This window comes from Pecten maximus, chromosome 5 (genome assembly GCF_902652985.1).
Source record: "Pecten maximus chromosome 5, xPecMax1.1, whole genome shotgun sequence".
Lineage (NCBI taxonomy): Eukaryota > Metazoa > Mollusca > Bivalvia > Pectinida > Pectinidae > Pecten > Pecten maximus.
In genome coordinates, this window is record NC_047019.1 from 7,605,593 (window position 1) to 7,628,443 (window position 22,851).

General features: G+C 35.9%; 2 protein-coding genes across 4 annotated transcripts; one reads left to right on the top strand and one right to left on the bottom strand.

The window, feature by feature from the left end:
- Nucleotides 1-1,838: 1,838 nt before the first annotated feature.
- LOC117327022 (quinone oxidoreductase PIG3-like) lies at nt 1,839-10,646 on the top strand. 3 transcript variants are annotated; one of them, XM_033883835.1, is made up of 8 exons: nt 1,839-1,948; nt 4,594-4,734; nt 4,843-4,978; nt 6,662-6,793; nt 7,270-7,482; nt 7,723-7,827; nt 8,134-8,225; nt 8,843-9,231. In XM_033883835.1, the coding sequence occupies exons 1-8, from the start codon at nt 1,889-1,891 to the stop codon at nt 9,035-9,037; spliced, it is 1,074 nt and encodes a 357-aa protein (XP_033739726.1). In that variant the 5' UTR covers nt 1,839-1,888; the 3' UTR covers nt 9,038-9,231. The 3 variants fall into 3 exon arrangements, with proteins under 3 accessions (XP_033739726.1, XP_033739725.1, XP_033739727.1); XM_033883834.1 differs by lacking the exon at nt 1,839-1,948 and adding an exon at nt 2,748-4,140 and having other exon boundaries at nt 8,843-10,646; XM_033883836.1 differs by lacking the exon at nt 1,839-1,948 and adding an exon at nt 4,220-4,241.
- Nucleotides 10,647-10,872: 226 nt separating this feature from the next.
- LOC117327021 (carbohydrate sulfotransferase 9-like) lies at nt 10,873-21,513 on the bottom strand. Its single transcript, XM_033883833.1, has 5 exons — nt 21,316-21,513; nt 18,137-18,189; nt 16,681-16,839; nt 15,671-15,775; nt 10,873-13,516 (listed from the first exon to the last, which is right to left on the bottom strand). Exons 1-5 carry the CDS (start codon nt 21,404-21,406, stop codon nt 12,587-12,589), a joined length of 1,338 nt encoding a protein of 445 aa, XP_033739724.1. The 5' UTR covers nt 21,407-21,513; the 3' UTR covers nt 10,873-12,586.
- Between the last annotated feature and the right edge of the window lie 1,338 nt (nt 21,514-22,851).

Below are 22,851 nucleotides of genomic sequence, written 5' to 3' on the forward strand. Positions count from 1 at the left end.
CATGTACATGCCGTCCATTCATTATTCTAAACACAGTCGTTTTGCATAATGATAATAATTTATGTCATCACACAATTCTAGTATTGAGATCCCCTGCTGTAAAGACTGTCCTGTATGTCTTCTATTTAGTTAACGAATCAATTAAAGATTGAAATGGATCAAATTCTTTTGTATCTTTATCGTAAAAATCACTATTTTCTGTGGGAAAATAACAAAAAGCAATATAGATATCGTTTACATTCTGGCGTACTTTGACCAGATTATACTGTCTTTGATATTTTTTATTACTGATAACCTGTTTTGGAAACATTTCTTGTAAAAAATAACGATTCCGCCTCCTCGACCTGATTTGCGAGGGAAACATATTTGCAATATTCATCAAGATCACCAATATCATAATTTTCAGTGAACCAACATTCACTAAGACAAATTATGTCATGCTTATCAATAATGTTGATGAATTCACTATTTAGAAGTTTGACACATTTACCAGCATCCCATAATATGACACGGTCAGTGATTGGATTGTCTCTCTCTCTTCGTGTCCCTATCTCCGGTTCCCTGAGTTCAAGGTTGATGACGTAGACGTCTGACGCTCATCGTTGGCAAGGTTGCCGCCATCATGAAGTCTGTCGTTGACGTACAGTTTATCTCTGACAATCTTGATGGTAGTCTTGTCACCCCTTTCTTTGAGCCGTTTGATGACAGCATACAACTTTCGTCGCCTCTCCTCTATGAGTTACTAAAACAGCATTAGAACAAAGAATTATCTTAGATATGAATTACTTAGACTATTAAGCATTACTATTAATATCATTGTTTTGTGCCAATTTTTTTTTGATTTTATGATATGTAATATTGCTAATAAGGTAATATAATGATACAAAAACAAAAAAACAAACTTTGTCTAACTATATCTATATGTATATTGATCTACATATCGTGTAGACCTGTAATAATTTTAAACTTATGTACTCATTGTACTAATAGATATACGCGAGGTATAGATATATTGCCTTATACATAGATTATTCGATACACTTATTATTGTAATAAGGTAATATAATGATAATCATGTCTTACTATTCCTATGTATATATAACTGAATGACTAATTATGATATTGTCTAAAATACCAAATTATTTAGAAAGTGTTGGTGTCAATCACATTGTATGATACTTATTGTAAATGTATGACCTCTTGTTGCGCACAAAATCTTGAAAAATCTTCGAAACAAACAAACATAAATAGATCTATATCTAGTTGTCCCAAGTAACTGCCATGTCCGTTGAGACTCAAACTAGCCTTGCTATACGTATGTAGTTAGTTACAAGTGAGCTAAACAATATCCATTTTCATATTTCTACTTCAGATACTGTGTAAGTATCTATAATTAGCTGATGTAAAGTATATATAGAACCTCTCTCGCCAATCTCTACCAGATTTCGGAATGTAGCAGAGCGCAAGGAACCCTGGGAGAGATTGCCTCTCTCGTATGTAGCTAAACGAAAGGAGATCCGTGTAGATGACGTCACCAGAAGTTGTGTAGCGAAGAGACCGTTCATGAGGGGATAGAGTATTTAGTAATAACACTATAAAGAGCGATATTTGGTTGTGTGTGTCCTAAATGCTACTAGACTAAGTGCTTTGATCTATATTAAAACACAACATAAACACACCTTAACCCACACATAAAAACAAAGGGTAAAGCGACACAACTCCCCTCAAGGACAAGTTATTCCTGAATATCTAACGAAATAAAAAAAAATAGATGTATTTTGAATGACCCCAACATAAAATCCGGATATACCCGATAACGTGTTCGTCTCTTTCACTACACGCAGTTATGTACACAAATTAACGAAGAGACCGTTACACATACTGACACATGCGTCCCTGCTTGTTTGCACTCGACTTTGTGTATTTCACTGATTTTGCGGAAACAAAGGTAAGAGGCGTGCACTCATGTTTCGTAATAGGTCAAGTTTTAGCAAACAAACTCACTTTAATCGATGTAATTCCCCAAACACAATGCATTTCCAGGCGTACAACGTGGCTACCTGATCTGTAAGTGTTCGATTTATCTCCCTTTAATCACTGAGACACTCGTACATTTGGCCTCTGTCGCGATAAAACGGCCCGAGTATTTGTAACAGTGAGTCTATGATTATAAGATATTCTCTAGTGTGTAAAGCACATTAAAGTTCCATAAAAATGGCACCCCTCTCGTTGTTCATTATAAGAAATATATATTCTAAATGACGCCGAGGGTGTCATTTTTAAGAATTAAAATGTGCTATACGCTCAGGAGAAAGCCAAATTACACATATACTGTAACATATTCTCGGGTCCCTGTGCTCACGCGTGCCATTTTAATGACTTGTTTCACATAACGTTGATGGGCATTTTCATTAATCACATATGATAAATACTATCTAAACTTGTACGTAAACCGTCATTGATTCTTAGAAAAACATCCACACGTGTAATTTTCCGTGAACTAGAACGTTTCCCAGAAAATTACTGTAAGTGCTTGATGCTGATAGGCTCATCCAATTATTTTAAAATGAGATACGTATGATTATTCAAGGAATTGTTTACATTAATATTCAGGGGAGTTAAAGTGGAATTTGGAATTTTACCTTAAAACAAAATCATATTATTTTCAAGATTTAATTGAAACTATGGATTATATATTTAATATCATGAGAGTAATTGCACCTTTTGTTAATTTACCATGGACATATGTCATTGTTTTCGTTAATTTAAATCTCTAAACCGTGACGGATCTGGACTGGGCTTAACGCCGGTGTTAGATCGTCCGTCTAGAGTTCGGATGTCCCGGTTCGAGTCCTTGGTACCCAGATTCATCAAGTTCCCATAACGTAAGGACATTCCTTAACTTAAATGATTTTATATGAAAGCATTTCAGAATTTGAAGTAGGTTCCTTAGCTAAGATTTCACTAAGATTTCCTCCTTAAATTATGTATACCTTCCCATGGAAAAGTTAAAGTGAGGGGATTTCTTTTTGTCAAGGAACGTTTTTGAAATCGGAGCATGGTCTGTCGTTACATTTTTCATCTCAAGTTACAAAACTTTACCGTAAGGTTGTCCGAAAATCGACAGTTGGAGAAGTTATTGGAAACAGATCATGCACAACTAGGGAGCAAGCCATATATTATTTTTGTATAGATTACACAGACTTCAATAATTGTTCGATTCTGCGCACTTGTTATTAACGGGTTAAACGTCCACTATTACGGTCTTTCGGCCGTTCAGTGGACGATGTACTGACTTGACAGTTCATTGTGTTTTTTTGTAGGCTCGGGTGCGTGTACTCGTCTCCAAGCATATCACAAACTAAAATGTCGGCGCTTCCTTAGATACGATGACCGGAACACACTGTCATCATAGTGGAATATTTCTGAAAACGGAAACTTTATATAGAACTTGTTTGTTTCCAATTATACGGTCAACCCGGTCCAATCAGATCACGAAATCGCAGTAATTTCTATTGGTCAGGACTCTATTTTTCAAATTATTTTATAGCTTTCTCTTTCTCTCTTTTTAATAGACTGAACAGGTATTGTAGAATTATAATATGAAATTACAGACTGTATTTACATTATAGCAGACATTCCGCATGTTAGTATTTGAAATACCACTTAAGACTAGAAAAAGCAAAATGTTAAACAATATATATAAACTCTGCTGGTTATTTGGAAAAAAAGAAAAAGAAAAAAAAAATAGCTTGTCTAAATCTCAATTGACAGCTTTTTAGCTTGCTCTGTTAGCTTTATGAACTCCTCAAAAAGGCACACGAAGAAAATGTTGAGGTTAACCTTACCATTAGCCTATGCATGTATATTGTGATAAATGAATACTGTTAGACCGCACTTCCGTAAAGGAGGTGCAATGTAGCAGTATGATAAGAAAACGGGATATGTGATTTTCCGATAAAGCTGCATTTCACGGAAAATGAAATCGAAAGTTGTGTTTACCGTATGTACAATGCATTTTGTTCAGCTCCGATACAGATAGTGAATGATATGTTTTCCTGCATCATCGCTGCACAAAATATGACGACGAAACTAAAAGTCTTTCCGGTTCGACGGATATTGTACGGCTTCCGGTGTAAGGTAATTTGGCAGTCTGCATGGGCCCGTCTTGTTGACGATTTATCTAACAGTGTTATTCATAAAACTGAACACGTGTTTATATTCACGGGACCAGAGAATATGTAAGTCAGGAGAACACTAGGCCTAGTTTGATGAATGTTCTGAATGAGATTAGAAAACGGACCAAATCAACTGTGGAACGGAAGTAGGCTATCTATCTTAAGAGCGGTTTTATAACGGGAAATCTAAGATAGATAAATTATAACCTACTTCCGTTCCACATTCGATGTGTCATCTTTGCAGCGTCCGTCAGTTGTCTGTCCCATTGCCCGTGGACAACGTTTGCATCTGACCAGAGTTTTTGTAAAATTCTGAACAAACAAAAACAAGATATATGTTAAAAAGCCCACAGCTGGCGATATATTGTTTGATTTGAACTAATCTCATGATGAATAAGATAATGTATAATTGTAGATGATGAATGCTGTGCAGTTCGGCCCAGATGGCGCTGCGTCAAGTATGCACATTGGAAAAGTACCGATACCGGAAGTGAGAGCGCACGAGGTTTTGATAAAAGTACATGCTACAGCTATCAACAGGGCCGACATTTTACAGGTAATGCTAGTATGATATTATAAGTTCGCTGTGTTTGGCGGGATATATATGTTCATTAACATTATTTTGCAAAAATCGCAAACATATATAGTTTATTGTCATTAACAGAGGAAAGGGCGCTATGCCCCTCCCCCGGGCGAGAGCGAAATCCTCGGACTGGAAGCTGTTGGTACTATAGAGACCCTGGGGCCGGACTGTGGCAGTAGGTGGAAGTTAGGAGACAAAGTGATGACGCTGCTAGCGGGTGAGGCTTTACTTCCTAATTCCTCATACTGTTGGCAATAGGACGTTCGTCCTGTTCATTTTGTTTTCTTCGTCGACGTCCTATGTATTACCAACCCAAAAGTCTTTATATTACATCAATTACAGGCTTGAATAATGGCCTTGATTATATTTTTATTCAAATTGATGACATTGGCTACCACGGATTATATCGGATATCAAGTTTGTTTACTTAACTAATAAACGACTGGCATGGACACAATTTCTAGTGCAGAGAGGACAAATGTGTTGTCAACTGGTTAATTGTTTAATGGAGAAAAAATATCAGTGATGAAGATGAAAAAATTACTTCACCAAATTCAGGAATAACCATTTGTAGTAATCAGGATATTTATTTAAATCTTTTTTTTTTTCGTTTTTATACGCCCGACGAAATGTTATCATAACTCCAATACTACTCGACCCAGGCTCTCCATACTTGACACAAATATACATCTTGATGAGCCGGAGTGTCCCATACCAAAATCATGCCCCCTTACCCCCCGTATTCGCGGAGTTATTCCCCTTTGATGATTTTAATTGTCCGGACCATAACTCCAATACTACCCGACCCAGATTCTCCATACTTGACACAAATATACATCTTGATGAGCCGGAGTGTCGCATACCAAAATCATGCCCCCTTACCCCCGTATTCGCGGAGTTATTCCCCTTTGGTGATTTTAATTGTCCGGACCATAACTCCAATACTACCCGACCCAGATTCTCCATACTTGACACAAATATACATCTTGATGAGCCGGAGTGTCGCATACCAAAATCATGCCCCTTACCCCCTTATTTGTGGAGTTATTCCCCTTTGATGATTTTACTTCGGGCACATATGGTGTTGAGCTCTCATTAACACAAATATACATCTAGATGAGCCGGAGTGTCACATACCAAAAGTATGCTCCTCACCTCCTTATTAGCGGAGTTATTGCCCTTTTATGATTTTACTTATCCGGACCATAACTTCAATACTACCCGACCCAGGCTCTCCATACTTGACACAAATATACATCTTGATGAGCCGGAGTGTCGCATACCAAACTCATACCCCTTACCCCTTATTTGTGGAGTTATTCTCCTATGATAATTTTACTTGTCTGGTTAAAATTTTGTAATTGCTCACCATTCACTTAATAATGGTATTAGGAGGCTGATTCTTTGCAAAGAGGTTCTTTTAATGTATATATTCTGTATATAAACATGTGAACTAAACCAAGGTTTCCCATATTTGCAACATATATACATCTCATCATTTAAAGTGGCCCTTAGGTTTCGACTACACACCATTATGTGTATCAATATCTCCTTCCAACTTTCCAACAATGATACTTCATTTTAAAGCATTACAACATGTGAAACTACCCCCTTCCAAGTGTCAAATATTTATTATTCCTATAGGCGGGATAATATATTGATGTCACGTGATCGGTATTGCCTTTATTCCCATTGACAGGGTAATGTATTGGAGTCACGTGATTGGTATTTCCTTTATTCCTGTAGGGCGGGGTAATGTTTTGATGCCACGTGATTGGTATTGCCTTTATTCTTGTAGGTGGGGTAATGTATTGAAGTCACGTGATTGGTATTTCCTTTATTCCTGTAGGCGGGGTTATGTTTTGATGTCACGTGATTGCTATTGCCTTTATTCCCATAGGTGGAGGCAATGCGGAGTATGTGGCTGGACACGAGGACCTCTTGATGCCTGTACCCTCAGGATTCACGTTCAAAAAGGCGGCCGCCATACCGGAAGTATGGCTGACGGCATTTCAACTGCTCCACACAGTTGGTACGACAAAGTAGTAAAGACACGGTTTGCTTCTATTTTTGTATGTAGATAACTTTTTAAATGTGATACTACCCCCCCCCCCCCCCCCCCCCCCCCCCCCCCACCCCCTTTTATTGAAATCAAATCAATCACATGTCATATGTGGGGGAACAAAACAAAATCTATAAAATTGTTAGTGACTACTCCTGCGTAACGCTTTACATTTGGACAGTGGGACGTCTGGTACGCCCGTTGTCATGATAATGTGATCGGTTGAGGTGATCTGCTAGCATCTTTAGGTAGTATGGTTCAGTGAGATAGCACTATAAAGTCGGCATCAGTTCTGCGCTATCACAATTTGACTAACAAGAACATACCACAGTCTCCCAAAACACACGAACATCCACTACACGCATGAATCTCGCATATTTGACGTTAAATAACACAAAAAGAAAACAAAACCAAATTGACCTTTCTGACACATCCGTATAAATTAGGTAAGATCCAGGCTGGAGAGAGTGTCCTCATCCACGCTGGTGGTTCGGGGGTCGGGACAGCTGCAGTACAGCTGGCCAGTTTAGTCGGAGCCACGCCCATTGTGACTGCGGGATCTAACGAGAAGATAAGCAGAGCCAAAGAACTAGGAGCAATGGCAGGCTTTAACTACAAGGAAGGGGACTTTGGACATAAAGTTCTGGAGGCTACCAAGGGTAAACTTGTGCATCTAGTTTGTTAGTTAATTTACCATGTACAGTGTATATTTTTCAAACGTCAAACAAGTACGTTTGCCGTATATTTTTGTAACATTTGAACCCTTTTATGAACATTTTGGAAACAATATGTTAAGAAAACATATATTACCTTTGAAGAGTGTTGAGTGTATACTAGTAGTTGGTTTAAACATTTTGATATTTAAACCAACTTTCTTGAAACGTTGCCTTCCTTTTAAGGTAAGGGCGTGGACTTAATACTGGACTGTGTCGGAGAATCTTTTTACGAACAAAATATGCAAAGTGTGAAGACGGAAGGACGTTGGATCGTTTATGGTCTTCTTGGTAAGAATTTCAATGGATAATAAGTTATAATTTTTGTATAAAATGTAAACATCTGGAATTGAAATCATTGTTAACGTAGTTGTGATGACAAGATCGACAGCTACCTTTTGTGAAATAACAGATAGTGCTGGTAGGAAATGGTTTTAACTATAAAGGAAAGCATCAAACACACTGATGATCTGTAAAGCTTAAAGTCAATAAATTGAATTTAATCTAATGTTCAGCGGTTGATGAAGAAATCAAAAGTTGTCTTTGCTTGAAGAAAAGCGAGTATTTATCATGCGGTTGCATAATTCTAATTTGTAGGCGGAGGGAACGTAAACGGAGATATGCTAGCAAAGTTATTAAGGAAGAGAATTTCTATAATGGGTTCCACGCTACGTGCACGATCTATACAGGTACGTCACCAGGGTCAATGCTCATTATTAATATCGTCAGGTAGACTACTTTATTCGACAACCTTTTCAGGGCAATGTTGTGCTCAATTCATATTTAATCCTATATTCCTTTACACTCTCAAAATATACTTCAAACTTTGAAGTTTTCCAGAACTGAATTTTTTGTTGTGGATCTTTGAATTATCAGAGTTTGAAATAAGAAAGTTTGACAAATACAAATAGAAGTTAAATGTTTGCTGTGGTACTATTCCAATGAATTGAAACGTGTCGATCAGGGTATAAATAACCTCGACAACAGAAAAAATCCACCAGCAGTGCTACCACCTGCAATCTCAAAGGATTGTTCAAAAGACACACACTATATATGGACATTATCATTTGAGAGTTTGATACAGTAGAGCGAACATTATTTAAACTGTGCCATACAGTTTTGTCCTTGTAGGACTCGTCAGTGGTGCTATGGGCTTAAAGTGTGGGAGGTGGCCGTAAACTGAAAATATGTCTATAGAAGAGTCCAAATTTAAAATCATACTACGTACGGCAGTTTCCTTATTTAGTGAATGGAATTTAAAAGCAGAAAACAGTAATAAATGATGTTATATGATATTATATTTCAGTATAAAGGGGATCTTGTTAGGAACTTCGTGGAAGCTGCCCTTCCTCATTTTGATTCCGGAAAACTCAAACCCATCATCGACACAGTCTTTCCGATGGAAAACATATCAGCTGCTCACATGTACATGGAGAGCAACGCCAACACTGGGAAAATTGTGATAGAGGTGAGGAAGGGGGACGCTAAAGATGAGCTCTGAAGTTTCCGGGTATCCAGTGTATCGTCCGGTGGGATCACACTTGATTGGGCGCGACGACGTCAGTTGCGCTCTTTTTACGTCATATATATACATGCATATGATCCTAGATGAGTATTCATTTCGAATGAAATTTTATTAAGCGAGTCTTAGAAGTTTTTATTTTTGCGAGCCTTTGCGTGCGAAAATAAAAGTTTCAAGACGAGTTTCATAACATCTTATATGAAATGAAAACAAATTTAAGATATAAGGTATATTATACTAGAGCCATATGCAAAAATATTACACCGCGAATTCACTGGACAACAGACCGATTGTGTGTTAAATATACATGATATATATGATATTATATACTCTGTATTTACCCGGTAGTATAATACAGTAATTGATTAAACGTAGAACTTATATAATCTACGTACATATCTAGTTACTGTAAAGGGAGACATTTAAGCGGTTACCTTATTTCAGCGATTTTGTGCTTAAAGAATTCCGATTGATTTTTTTTTTGCGCTAATTTACATGATTTTGATGGCAAACTTTGTTGGTGTGCTAATCCTTTATTCTGCTAATTTCCGCTAAAATTTGATTGCGCTAAAATAAGTGTTTCATATATCATAATTGCAATTTTCATTTTGTTGATTGTTAGTGATGAAATTCTTTTACATGATTTATGATACATGTAGTTATATTTTATAAACCGATGCATTATTTTTAGTATTTTGTGTGTGATTTAGTCAGACTTTTGTATTATATGAAGACATAAGTCACTTGGTTGTTATGTTAACACAACACTTGTTAAACATTCCAGTTTTATATGCAGTTCATGCTTTAAATATTGACGATCTTTACATTTTTTACATCTAACCCCGGTTATATTAATTTTCCTTAATTTAAAGTATACCGTAACTCCTTTACTTAAAAATGTACATTTCAGGAAACCGTTTTAGAATTTAAGGAAAATTCCTCGACTAAGATTTTTTCCTTCAACCCATTAATATTTCCCTGTGGATAATTTTAATTCAATGACATTCGTTACGTTAAGAAATGTTGATGAAACAGGGCCCGAAAGATGCCTTATGTGAGCTTTATGTTATGTTTCATGTACATGTATATTATTGAAGAGGACTTATATAGGTTTGCCTGTTGTCCAATCCATTTGTTTTATGACAATATACACGTATTAACAAATACTGACTATATATTTTGTTGTAGTTCTAAATTTACACACGAACGATAGATGTAAATATAACAGTATTACACTTTTTTCCAAAAATCTTTTAAATTAATATTTTGATGAACAGCTTATCACATTAATAACAACATATGTTTACTATAGCTGTAAAAATGTAAGTATCATGACCCCAATACTGATCGCCAAAATAATCAACTGTCGCTTTTGTATGTAAAATGTATTACCCGCAGGTAGACGGCTCATCCGGGTTGTACCTCAAAATATCATTTTCTTAAAATGCTTAAAAATGCTGCGTTTTGCCTCCCATTGGCTATTCTGGGAGTGGGTGTTACCCAGAGTATTTCGTTGTAAACAGGTAAACTGTTTGTCTAAATAACAATGTGTATGTTACAGGACACGAGTAAATTGAAGTATTTTAAACAATGTGTTGTTCGTTTTTTGTACAATTTCTGTTTTTTTTTTATATTGAGCTACGATTGTTGGTTACAATATCATTTTTTATTGATATAACTATATAATGTGTCATAAAAAAATAGTGAAAAACCCCCAAAACAAACAAACAATAAAAAAAATGTCCTTTTACTTCATGAATACACCAAAGAAATCCGATTTGAAAATTGGTAGAAAGAAAACAAAACAATACAAGGTAATTTTTAAATTCATTTATTCAACTTGAAAGTGTTTCGCTGAAATTGGAAATATATTTCTCACGTGAATTCCTATGTCTTTAGTCATTATATCTGTCCTGATGCTAAAACAGACAGTAGAGACATTGTCTTCTGTAAAAGACAAGTGTTATATACTTGCAAAATTGACCAAATCCCCATTGCTTCTGTTATATTCATTTTTCATTACTTTAGCGATCGTATTTACTATTTGAACGACGAATCAAAAGTGTATAATTTACTTTTAACAAGTTTGAACACTGGCGTGACCAGCCGTTGGTCAAGATCATTGTATCTAAAAATAGAGTTTTGCCGCCCCGCTTTAGTTGGTGTATAGCGTCAAGACCAATTTCCAATAACATATGTTCAATTTCCCTCTCTATCTCTTCACTTAAGCTGTAATATTTTCTTACATATTCTAAAACTGAACAGGTGTTTGTATTTGATAGATCTGGCACGAGTTCACAGATATTGACATCAAAGCTCAAAGGTCAAGGTCTGCTTCAATAAATAGCATTTTGCTGAAAATTCACAGTGATATGTGTTACTTCTACAGTGTTTTATTTCAGCATTATAAAATGTCACATGATAAAAATGATGAACATACAAATAAGACTTCATCTCTCTCTCGATCAACATGACATTCACTTGAGCATAAGGATATTGCAAATTTTCTTAATTTTCTCTATTTTCCAAAAAAATCAAATATATACAACTACATTGATAAAATTTTATTTAAAACAAAAAGAAATTCATGATAACATTCACATTTAGTTCATATGGCCTCAACGCCCAATAAGATTTTACGAAAAGAAAGATTAATATTCAAAGTCACAAGGAACAACTTTGTTAAAACATAAAAGCGAGACATTTAGATGAACGGAAATATATGGAATTATCTATGGCATGTAGCTTTCTTGGATGAAACCTTTACGAAATGAAACGACATTTCTTCAATCAATAATTACATTTTGTGAAAAGAAACGACCTTGACCCATATTCAAGGTGAAATGCTTGGTTTTTGCCATTCGAACGTTTGCATGTTGGGAGAAAGAGCTATGACAGAAATCTACACCAAGTGTCATGTATTGTACTAGGTTACTACATTGTATCTATGACGTAACGTTTAAGTTTTTATCATAGTTGAAGGGAATAGAGAAAACATTGTTGATGATGTTCCACTGTCACCCCGCCTAGATTATTGAATGACACTGACACAATATTAAGGTTACAGATGTCAAATGTGGTAAAACCATCAAGCCGATAATTCGGATCTTTGACGTTTAACCTTCTGGCGAAAGACATTACTACTGAGTCTGCATCAATGACACAAATGAGTCGCATAAATCAAATCTTTAAACAAAGTATTTTCGTTTTCGATAAGCTGCAGAACAGATAAATCGTAAATTCTGATCTAAGTAAAAATGCGAATAAAATACTGTAAACTTACATATTTTAGCGGTTATCTAATTTTAGTGGGTTTTTTTCGCGCTGGGAGCATTCCGCTAAAATATGATTGCGCTTATTGTTGTTATATACATTGGTTTTTTTTATGACAATCGTGCGTCAAATAGTACGAAAGAGCCATCAATATGTCCTATTGCCAAGTTCTTGTTCAGTTCATGGGAGAACTAGAAAAAGCATTCAATTTCATAATCTCCAAATATGAAAAAAAACAACAAAAAAACAAACAAATCAGGCTGTCGCAAGTTCGAAATACCACGGTTTGATATTTGGATCTGTTTCAAAAAACCTTTGGGGTCTACATCTGAACTTGAAAATCTTACAGTCTGGTGCAAATATTTTGCTAAGTTCTTCTAGGTCCTCTCCGTCAAGACTAGAGTATGCCTCAATGGCAGCCTCTTCTCTCTGTTTCCTTGCGTAGGTGGCGTCAACAACATTACCGACTGCTGCGAGTAATAGTTTTTCAAATGAAGTCCGCGTGATGTTTTCACTTTCATCTCGCGATATAGGATATTTGGATTTTTTGTCAATCACACCTGAAGTTTGCATTTTCTTCCAGATTTTTCGTTGGGCATCAAAAAAGGATAAACAACCTTTATATTTATCTCTAAACATGAATAACAGGTTTGGTTGGTCTTTGATTTTATCCCGACGATTCTTGCTGGTAAAATTTACCTGTATGCTCTCCGCCAATTGCTGTTCTCCCAGATGATTAAGGAGATACACTGTGTCATTTAATAATGTTTCCGTTCTTGCTATGAAATTATAATTGTAGGTGCAAGGTAAACACATTTGGTTAGCAGGAGCGAAATGATTGTCCCGATGTAAGCCATCTTTTTCTGATTGAATGAAATATTTCACAAATTCTTTAAATGTGAGATCGAAACCACATCGCAGGCTTTGTTCAGTTGCATTTTCCCTTGACAATTTCACAGCATATTTGCCGATTTTATCAGCGTATATGGCATTTGGAGAGTAGAGTTTATCAGTGTACGCCGACAAAAGTCGGGTATAAGGATCTCTGGTGATTATAACCATGGTAGAATTTAGAAGCATATCGGGCACTTCAGCTTGCGGGTATTCGGACAAGATGGGAACGCCTAGACCAGATTTAGCCAATGGCAACTCATAGGGCGACTTTTTCTCCGCTCCGTTTAAGATCTGTAATATAAATGTCAACAAATTGTTATATATATATTATACATAGGTTCTAGTAAGTAATAACGACGGTATGGTCTAGTATAGGTACTGGTCCTAACAAACAGTTGTTCGCTGGATATGTAATACTAGAAATATATAATTGGTCATGTAGTTATAACGACAGTGTACAGACAAGTAAACTGTCGAATTTTCGAGGCAATCTGTCCCTTTATCAAGACACAAGTAAATTACAAACAATCACATATAGACGATGTGTATGTGCTCGTTTGCAATTTACATGTCTGTACTGTCGTTATTATTACACGACCAATTACCTATATATATAAAAAGAAAAAAGAAAAAGTCGACAACACGTTTTTGGCGCTTTCGTTGCATCTTGCGATTCTTCAGAATATCAAAAGAATCGCCAAGATGTGACGAAAGTACTAAAGAGTGTTGACGACTTTTTCTTTAAGTATTACTTCGTCCGTAGGTACCATGCTTAGAAATTTTAATATATTCAGACTCTTTGATCAAATTATCAAGATCATGAACGGTCAAATAAATACAGTACAGTCATAAAAGTAGATATAGTAAGCTTTAATATGGCTTCATCTTTGGTTTATTCTGTGTGAAAATAGAATTTTAAACAAAGGATATTCGACAGGCTTAGAATTGTTCTGCAAGGGATGTATAATAGCGAAACATTGAAAACATCCCATAGAAAGAGTCGTCACGGTAGACCACGTGGAAATTTAGCCCTAGAGTAGAGGATGAAAGTACAATGTACAACAAACCTGCAACCGGTGTCAGTTTTCAAAAATGTTAATTAAAAGAAGGGGTATCGCATATCTAGCAATTGCATCAACAACATAAAATGGAAACGATACAATATGTTTGATATTTAATATATACGAATGACAAAGGAAGACAAAAAAATTACTTGTGCTCTGATAGGACAACGAACTCAAGATATATATCACTTAGTATACACTACTGTACTGCGCCAATTATATACACTGTCCTCCAGAAGTCATGTTACAAAGGGATCGAGATACACGGAAAGGGAATGAGATTCACAGAAAGGGAATGACATTCACGGAAAGGGAATGAGATACACGGAAAGGGATTGAGATACACGGAAAGGGAATGAGATTCACAAAAAGGGAATGAAATACACGGAAGGGGAATGAGATACACGGAAAGGGAATAAGATATACGGAAAGGGATTGAGATACACGGAAAGGGAATGAGATACACGGAAAGGGAATGAGATCCACGGAAAGGGATTGAGATACACGGAAAGGGATTGAGATACACGGAAAGGGATTGAGATACACGGAAAGGGAATGAGATACACGGAAAGGGAATGAGATTCACAGAAAGGGAATGAGATACACGGAAAAGGGATTGAGATACACGGAAAGGGATCGAGATACACGGAAAGGGAATGAGATTCACAAAAAGGGAATGAAATACACGGAAGGGGAATGAGATACACGGAAAGGGAATAAGATATACGGAAAGGGATCGAGATACACGGAAAGGGAATAAGATACACGGAAAGGGATTGAGATACACGGAAAGGGATTGAGATACACGGAAAGGGATTGAGATACACGGAAAGGGATTGAGATACACGGAAAGGGAATGAGATACACGGAAAGGGAATGAGATTCACGGAAAGGGAATGAAATACACGGAAAGAGAATGAGATACACGTAAAGGGATTAGATACACGGAAAGGGAATAAGCTATACTGAAAGGAAATGAGACTAATGGAAAGGGAATAAGATACACGGGAAGGGAATAAGATACACGGGAAGGGAATAAGATTCACGGAAAGGGACTAAGATACACGGAAAGGATCGAGATACACGGAACGGAAATAGGGTACACGGAAAGAGAATAAAATACACGGAAGGAGAAAGATGCATGGAAAGGGAATGATAATCACGGAATGGGAATACAATACACGGGAAGGAATGGGATACACGGAAAGGGAATGAGATACACGGAAAAGGAATGAGATTCACGGAAAGGGAATGAGATACACGGAAATGGAGTGAGATACACGGAAAAGGAATAAGATTCACGGAAAGGGAACGAGATACATTTGATAAATTTCGCCGTACAAAATGTACGAATAAAAGACACTTGTATACATATATTTACCATGAATATTCTTTTCATGAATGACGATGCAGCTTTCTCTAACCCACAATAGATAAGGCGATGTTTCGGTGACACTTGCATGCGCTCCAATACCGTGTATGGTACCTTGTAAAGTATAAGTAATGTGAATGTTATAGAAGTCTGTGCAATTGTTTTTGTTTTGTTTCGTTTGTTTATTTGTTATTTTTGGGACATACAAACATCTTAATACAGCATCCATGTCTGTATTTTGATTTGAAGATATCAAGAAAATATATCAATTCGTGTCTAATTGTTTACCTTGAAAGTGTCGGAATATCAAAATGACAGAGGTGGTTAGGTGAATTATTCAAACTGTATGGATGTAGTTTATGTGGTTTACGCCTTGCCACATCTCAATACCATGTGCATTATGATATAATCTGTATATATTTAACACTGTATGACATTGCCACTATATGACCATACCAAATGAAGGTGGGCGTTACCAGCTCATGACTGCCTACTGGCGTATGAATATAACAGTAACATATCTGCGGCCCAGGCAATAAAGGATGGATAATAAACCTTCTGGCGTAGACAATCAAATGTAACAATTGTGTTATGTATTATCCTCATGTTTATATGTAGAATGTTTCATGTGAATGTTAGTTTTCTAATATCGTTCGCACATTTTTTACGCGGAACAACATGGCAGAGCTGTTAACAGGATCAAACCCGAGAATGGCGGGAAAACTTGAATTCCGTTAACTTAAGCGATTTTTTTTAACTATTGCAGTTTTCTATATGTGAAAATGGTTTCACGAAAACTTGATGTTAACACTGAAGATATATGTTGCATTAATATGTAAATGATATTATATTATATTATATTCAAAGAGACACGCATTGATTCAAATTGTCACACTGGTTATATGGATTAAAGAAATGAAATTTGCACCATAATTGCCTAATTTTTCCATCGAAAACACTTTAGAAAAGCTGAAATATCAACAGTATTTATTTTGCATGCCGTCATACCCACTTAGTACCTGGTATGTCCCGTGGTATCTCACACTATCGTCCTTACACGCCTTTAACAGGTTGTCACGCCTCTGTTGTCTTATTGTATCTAGTGGAACAGGTCCACGTGGCTGCACAAGTGACGCAGTTGCAAGATGTTGTGTGGTAGGCGTTCGAGTAAGCATGATCTGCGACAAAATAAATTTGCACAGTCAATAGGAAAAGTCGTTACTCTAATAGCAAACAAGGGCTATTTACATCATAGCGACTTGCAATACGATAATCAGCAAAATAACTCGCAGGACGTCATGGTCATATAGAACAAAACAAAACGGCGACAACTAGAATAAAATTCAAAAGTTGTTAGATAATCATTCAATCTTGCTTGTAACAAGTACCGTATATCGTTTTTTTTAGCGTATGCCGAATTTCGCGTTTTCTGTACAAAATGACACGTTTTCTTTTTAGCGTATTTCATTTTAAGCGTTTTCACAACGTGTAATTCAAATTCAAGCGTGCATATGTTTAATATACAACAAAAACGAAGAAGTACAGTAATAATAATGTATCTACACGTTTGTTTGCTTCAGCAAACTCAGGTCTGTTCCTGACCGGATTTCCTTTGTCCTTCTGTGTAACGGTTACAAATCGTAGCATGGCCATGTTTCGCTTGGCGATGCCACTCTCGTTATGATTTCAATTAGATCTAAACAAAGGACAGAACATATGGTCAACTGTGAGTACATTTTTATTGAATAAAACAGTTCAGTCGAGTCACGGCCAATTAAGCACACCTGTATACGGTATGTGTAAACAAGTGATCGGTTCGTGACAACACCCCTACAAGGGAGCTAACTCTTACTGTAAAATGTGACCAATTTTAGCGATATCTTATAATTCGCGACCGAGTCGGGTCGCGAAAACAGCGAAAATTAGACACTCGCTAAAAAAACCCAATATACGGTATTTACATTTGCCAAAACAATCTTATCAGTCCATAACATAAGAAATGACGTCGCCGTTTGTAACGTCGCTTTTGATTGGCTCATACAGCGGCGTTATAACTTCTAACAGAAAATAGTTAGCCAACAAAAGTATATTTCCACGGGAATTTTGTACATTAAAATAAGTTATAATGATTAACTCGAAATGTTTTTGATGTTATGGAGCTTCAACACTAAAAATTGGATTGCACTCCGTTTTTTGCTTTGCGTTATATCTCCAAGGAAATACTTCACAAGTTCAAATGGAAACCAACAGACAGAATAGACATAGAACAGCATTACAGAATTTTAGAAAAAGGTCTTACTTAGAGGACCCTCCTTGAGTTATGTAACAATTTTCTATGAGAAACTTTAGTTCAAGAAATTGCCTTAAGCTTAGGAATATAAATGGAACTGGTCCAGATAATTGTTAAGGGCGTCTTGAGATGCTGTAATGATAACCCTATGTTGTATGTCAGTGACTCTTGTGTGGAATACTCACCATTGGTTCTAAGTTTGGTTTCTCTTTCTCCTTAGGATGAAAAAGATAAAAACCTGTAAGATAAAATTTGGAAGATTTACACACTCTAAAAAAGGAAGAGAAGTTTGTTTCATCACAAGATTAACACAATCTTCTATAGGATGGGAAGTTTGTTCTTTTACAAGATTTACCCAAATTACAATAGGAATGGTAATTTGTTTCATCACATAAAAATGTACTGCATTACATGATAATCTTTGGAGGCAATTAAAATACGGCCTCGGAATTTCTTTTTCTTTGTTATGTCTTTCTATTGATGATATGATTTTTTTTATATTTTTTTTTGAAATCATGTTCATTATATCTCTCAAGATCTACTCGAATCCCCTTCTCATATGACAATGGTTGTTAGTGTCAGAATGAATTCTCATCCTCATTTGACCACGGTTGTTGGTGTCAACCTGAATTCTCATCCTCATTTGACCACGGTTGTTGGTGATAGTCTGAATTCTCATCCTCATTTGACCACGGTTGTTGGTGATAGTCTGAATTCTCATCCTCATTTGACCACGGTTGTTGGTGTCAACCTGAATTCTCATCCTCATTTGACCACGGTTGTTGGTGTTAGCCTGAATTCTCATCCTCATTTGACCACGGTTGTTGGTGTTAACCTGAATTCTGATCCTCATTTGACCACGGTTGTTGGTGTTAGCCTGAATTCTCATCCTAATATAACCATGGTGGTTGTCTTAAGCTAGAATCACGTCACCATCTGACAATAATTGTTGGTGTCGGTCTGAACTCTCATTTTTATATGACCAAATAAACAAACAAGTACATTAGAATAATTCGAATAAAGGCTTAATACTCCGAAACGTGGGAGTCCTTGACATATATTACCGATCTGTGAGAAAATGCTTTTGTAAAAAATGCATCTAAAGAAAGCGTCATGACCAAAATTTTTCCTGAATTCCTTAACCATGTTTCTTGATGGATAAGCATACTGTATGACTAAAATATAGTGATTCGTTGATGAAAGTGAGATCAACATTCTGTTTGAATACGCAAGAAGTATGTATACTTTTAAGATAACATGCACATGTAGTAGTTACACAGACACTAGGGATACGTGCCACAGCCTGTCGTCTTGAACTGATAATAGTGTTAATGACAGACGAATCAATCGTATAGGGAAATCTACTATTAATATTTATCCATTTAAAATCATGGTAGAAATAGCATGTAAATATCAGTGGCATTGAAAATGATATATCTGATTGGTTGCTTTCAATTCAATATCTATATTGCATTATATGGTCTAAAACTAAATTGCAACACTTTTGAAAGTATACAATTATAGCCTCTTGATAAGGTCGATGTATGGTTTTATTAACCTGAAAAAAGATTAACCGAGGACGAAGTAACAAATAAACGAAAAATATCATACAATAATTGTCTTTTGATAAAGCCGATGTATAGTTTGATTAACCTAAAAAGTTAATTGTTTAGGTCAATAAAACCGTGTGTCTACTTAAATCAAAATGCTATGATAGTTTTTAGCTCGTCTCTTCGAAGAAGAGTGAGAGCTTATGTCGTCACTCCGGCGTCGGCGTTGGTTTTCCAAATGTTAAATTGTTGGTGCAAGTGTTGAAAGGCATAGTAATTTATGGTAATATGGTCCCTGTGGGGGTCAAACTATCCCCTGCCGGAGTTAAACTAAAAGATTTTTTGGAAAAAAAACCCAGATTTTTGAACATTTTTGGACTTAGAAAATTTTTGCGTTAAGTTTTTGGTGCAAGTGTTGAAAGGTATTAATACATCACTTTATAATTGCACTAGGGTGCTGATAGTTGGTAATAGACTCCCTCTTGGGTTAAACTATCCCCTGCCGGAGTTAAACTAAAAGATTTTTTTGGGAAAAAAAACAGAATTTTCAAATTTTTGGACTTAGAATATTTCTGTGTTAAGTTTTTGCTTAAGTGTTAAGAGGTTTTAATACATCATTTTATAATTGTACTAGGGTGCTGATATTTGGCAATAGAGTCCCTATGGAGTAAGACAATCCCTTCCTGGAGTAAAACTTTAAAAAATAATTGGATTTTTCTTTTTAAATCTGTGTTTTTTGTTTTTGTTTTTAAATCTTTGGACTTTGTGTTAAGTTTATATTGTGAGTGTTGAAAGGCATAGTAATACATGGTATTAGGTTCCCTGTGGGGGTTAAACTATCCCTTGCCGGAGTTAAACTGAAATATTTTTTTGGGGAAAAAACACATTTTTTTTATAAATTTTTGTGCAAATGTTGAAAGCTATTTAACACATCACTTTATGATTGTACTAGGGTGCTGATATTTGGTAAAAGAGTCCCTATGGAGTTACACTATCCCTTCTTGGGGTGAAACTGAAAATAAAACAATGTGAAAATGCTCACAATAGACAATTTATACCAGTCCACATTTTTCAAGGGAGATAACTCTCATTAGGATAATATTTTGTCAAAATATTGAAGAAATATGTCCAAAAGCAATTACATTTGTATTTAATATATTCATTTAATCTACAACAGCATAGCTTGTCTCCCGAATGTTTGTCAATAAATAATTTATATATATATAAATTGGTATGGTTTTGAAAATTGCATGAATTCACAAAGCATAATTGTAGCGGGGTGCTACATAATCTGATCAAGTAAACAATATAAATATTATTAAATAATGCAATTTGCGAAACCATTCCAATTAATATATTTTAATTATTTATTGACAAACATTTGCGAGACGAGCTATGCTGTTCTCCAACAGCTCTTGTTAATCCGAGAGACTGCTTTATGAAACTTTTGTAAATATTTCATTATACATTTGAATCACCTCACAATCAAACAGTACACTGATTCCAAAATCATTAGATAATGTTCAAGCATTTAAGAATGAAATTTATATTTCAAATGCGTGCAAGATATTTGACATTTTGGACAATTCCAAAGGAGAGTAATTCATAATCTATTTTTAGAAACATTCAGTCATCCAGTTCCAGTATGTTTGACCAGTTGTTTTCTTCTTTTTTTTTTTTTTTTTTTTAGAAATCTGACTTTTTGTACGGAATCACGTGACACTATTTAAGCAAATTGGGAAATGTGAAAGATATCATTTAAGAATAATATACAATTTAAACAACGACGACAACAACAACAACAACATACTTACCCTCATAGGTAATATGGTGTCCTAATGTCCATGCTAATAAAACCGTTAAGCACAACCCAGCACTGGTCATAACAAGGAATTTCGGCCTCATTTTCTCTGATATGGAGACATACACTGTGTATGTGTATATGAATAAGTAAAATGCCACTTTTACTGTCGACAACTATAATACCACGGCTCTTTTCCTTGTGACCAACGCCATCTGGTTCAGCTATAGATAAGAAGGGATGAGAACCGACAGTCAAATTGCATACACTCATATTGACAATGCATTCGATAGCGATTAGATTCTACTTCCGTGAATTTCGAATTTGTAGATTATTTTTTGAAGGTCACAAAGACATGAGTCATTCATTATCTCGATGTATTCGTCTGACGTCATGAACACCTGATTCGCCTCAACAAAACGTTTCGTTTTTGTAACTGAGAAAATCTATATTTCAGATCCATGTGAACGTAATACGAGCTAATGATATGATTCAGTTATTCTTAAGGTTTTTAGTAGAATATGATCAGAGATGACGAAATGACGGGCAACACGGTTGACATCTTTATTTGAACTGTCCTCCAGACAAGATGACGCCACAGTGCACAATATTGACCGTGACATCACTGTTTCAACATGGTTGACGTCACGACGACGTCAGTAATACGATTCTCGACAGATGAATCGGCAAATATTAGGATTTATCCTGCAACATGCCTCCGCTTTGCCGGAATACACCCATCAAATATATTTTTGCTGTATTCGGCAGTGACGAACAACAGTTGTATTTTAGAATCACGTGCGTCAATTCGATGACCGACTTCCAAGTGAGTTTAGATCATTGTCTAAACTGTTTCACTTGAAAATGCTTATTTTTATGATTGTTGTATGATGAATAGAATACATGGTCAGTGTCTTAAATATAAGCTGTATACACCTTATCGGCATATATTTAAAGACACTAATAATGTATTCTCTATATTGTTCAACAAAAGTGCTAGGTTATACAAATGACAAATACTTATTTTTTCTTGTATGGAAGTTCTTTGTATTAGTTTGATTCTATTCTCTCGAGGTATGATGGTCTTGTGTAGTTCGCAGGTCTACGTGACCGAAGGGTCGCCAGTTCGAGTCCCGGCAAGGGCGCTATATTGTATCCTTGAACAAGATACATTGCTCGGTTGTGGTTCAATCGACTCAGCCGTAAATGACTACGTGGTAGGGCTGTGCAAAAAATGTCGTGTGTAAGCTGTTAGCCTCGAAATGGCAGCTCCGGTTGTAGGCTAACCAGGGATTTGAGAAATGCATTAGCTGGTTGTCCCAATTACCACGGATGATAATTTGTGAATCGCTTTGAGACGACAATGTTGCTGTGATATAGTCGGTATATAAAAACGTCTAAGCTATTTTTATAGTTCTGTTTATATTAAATTAACTTGCGCGATACTTTTGGTCCAGAAAAACAACGACAAGCTTACCCTACTATATGCTAATGCATTAAGGCATTGTTGTCTCAGCTTCTACGAAAAGTTCCGAAAGCGAGACTATGA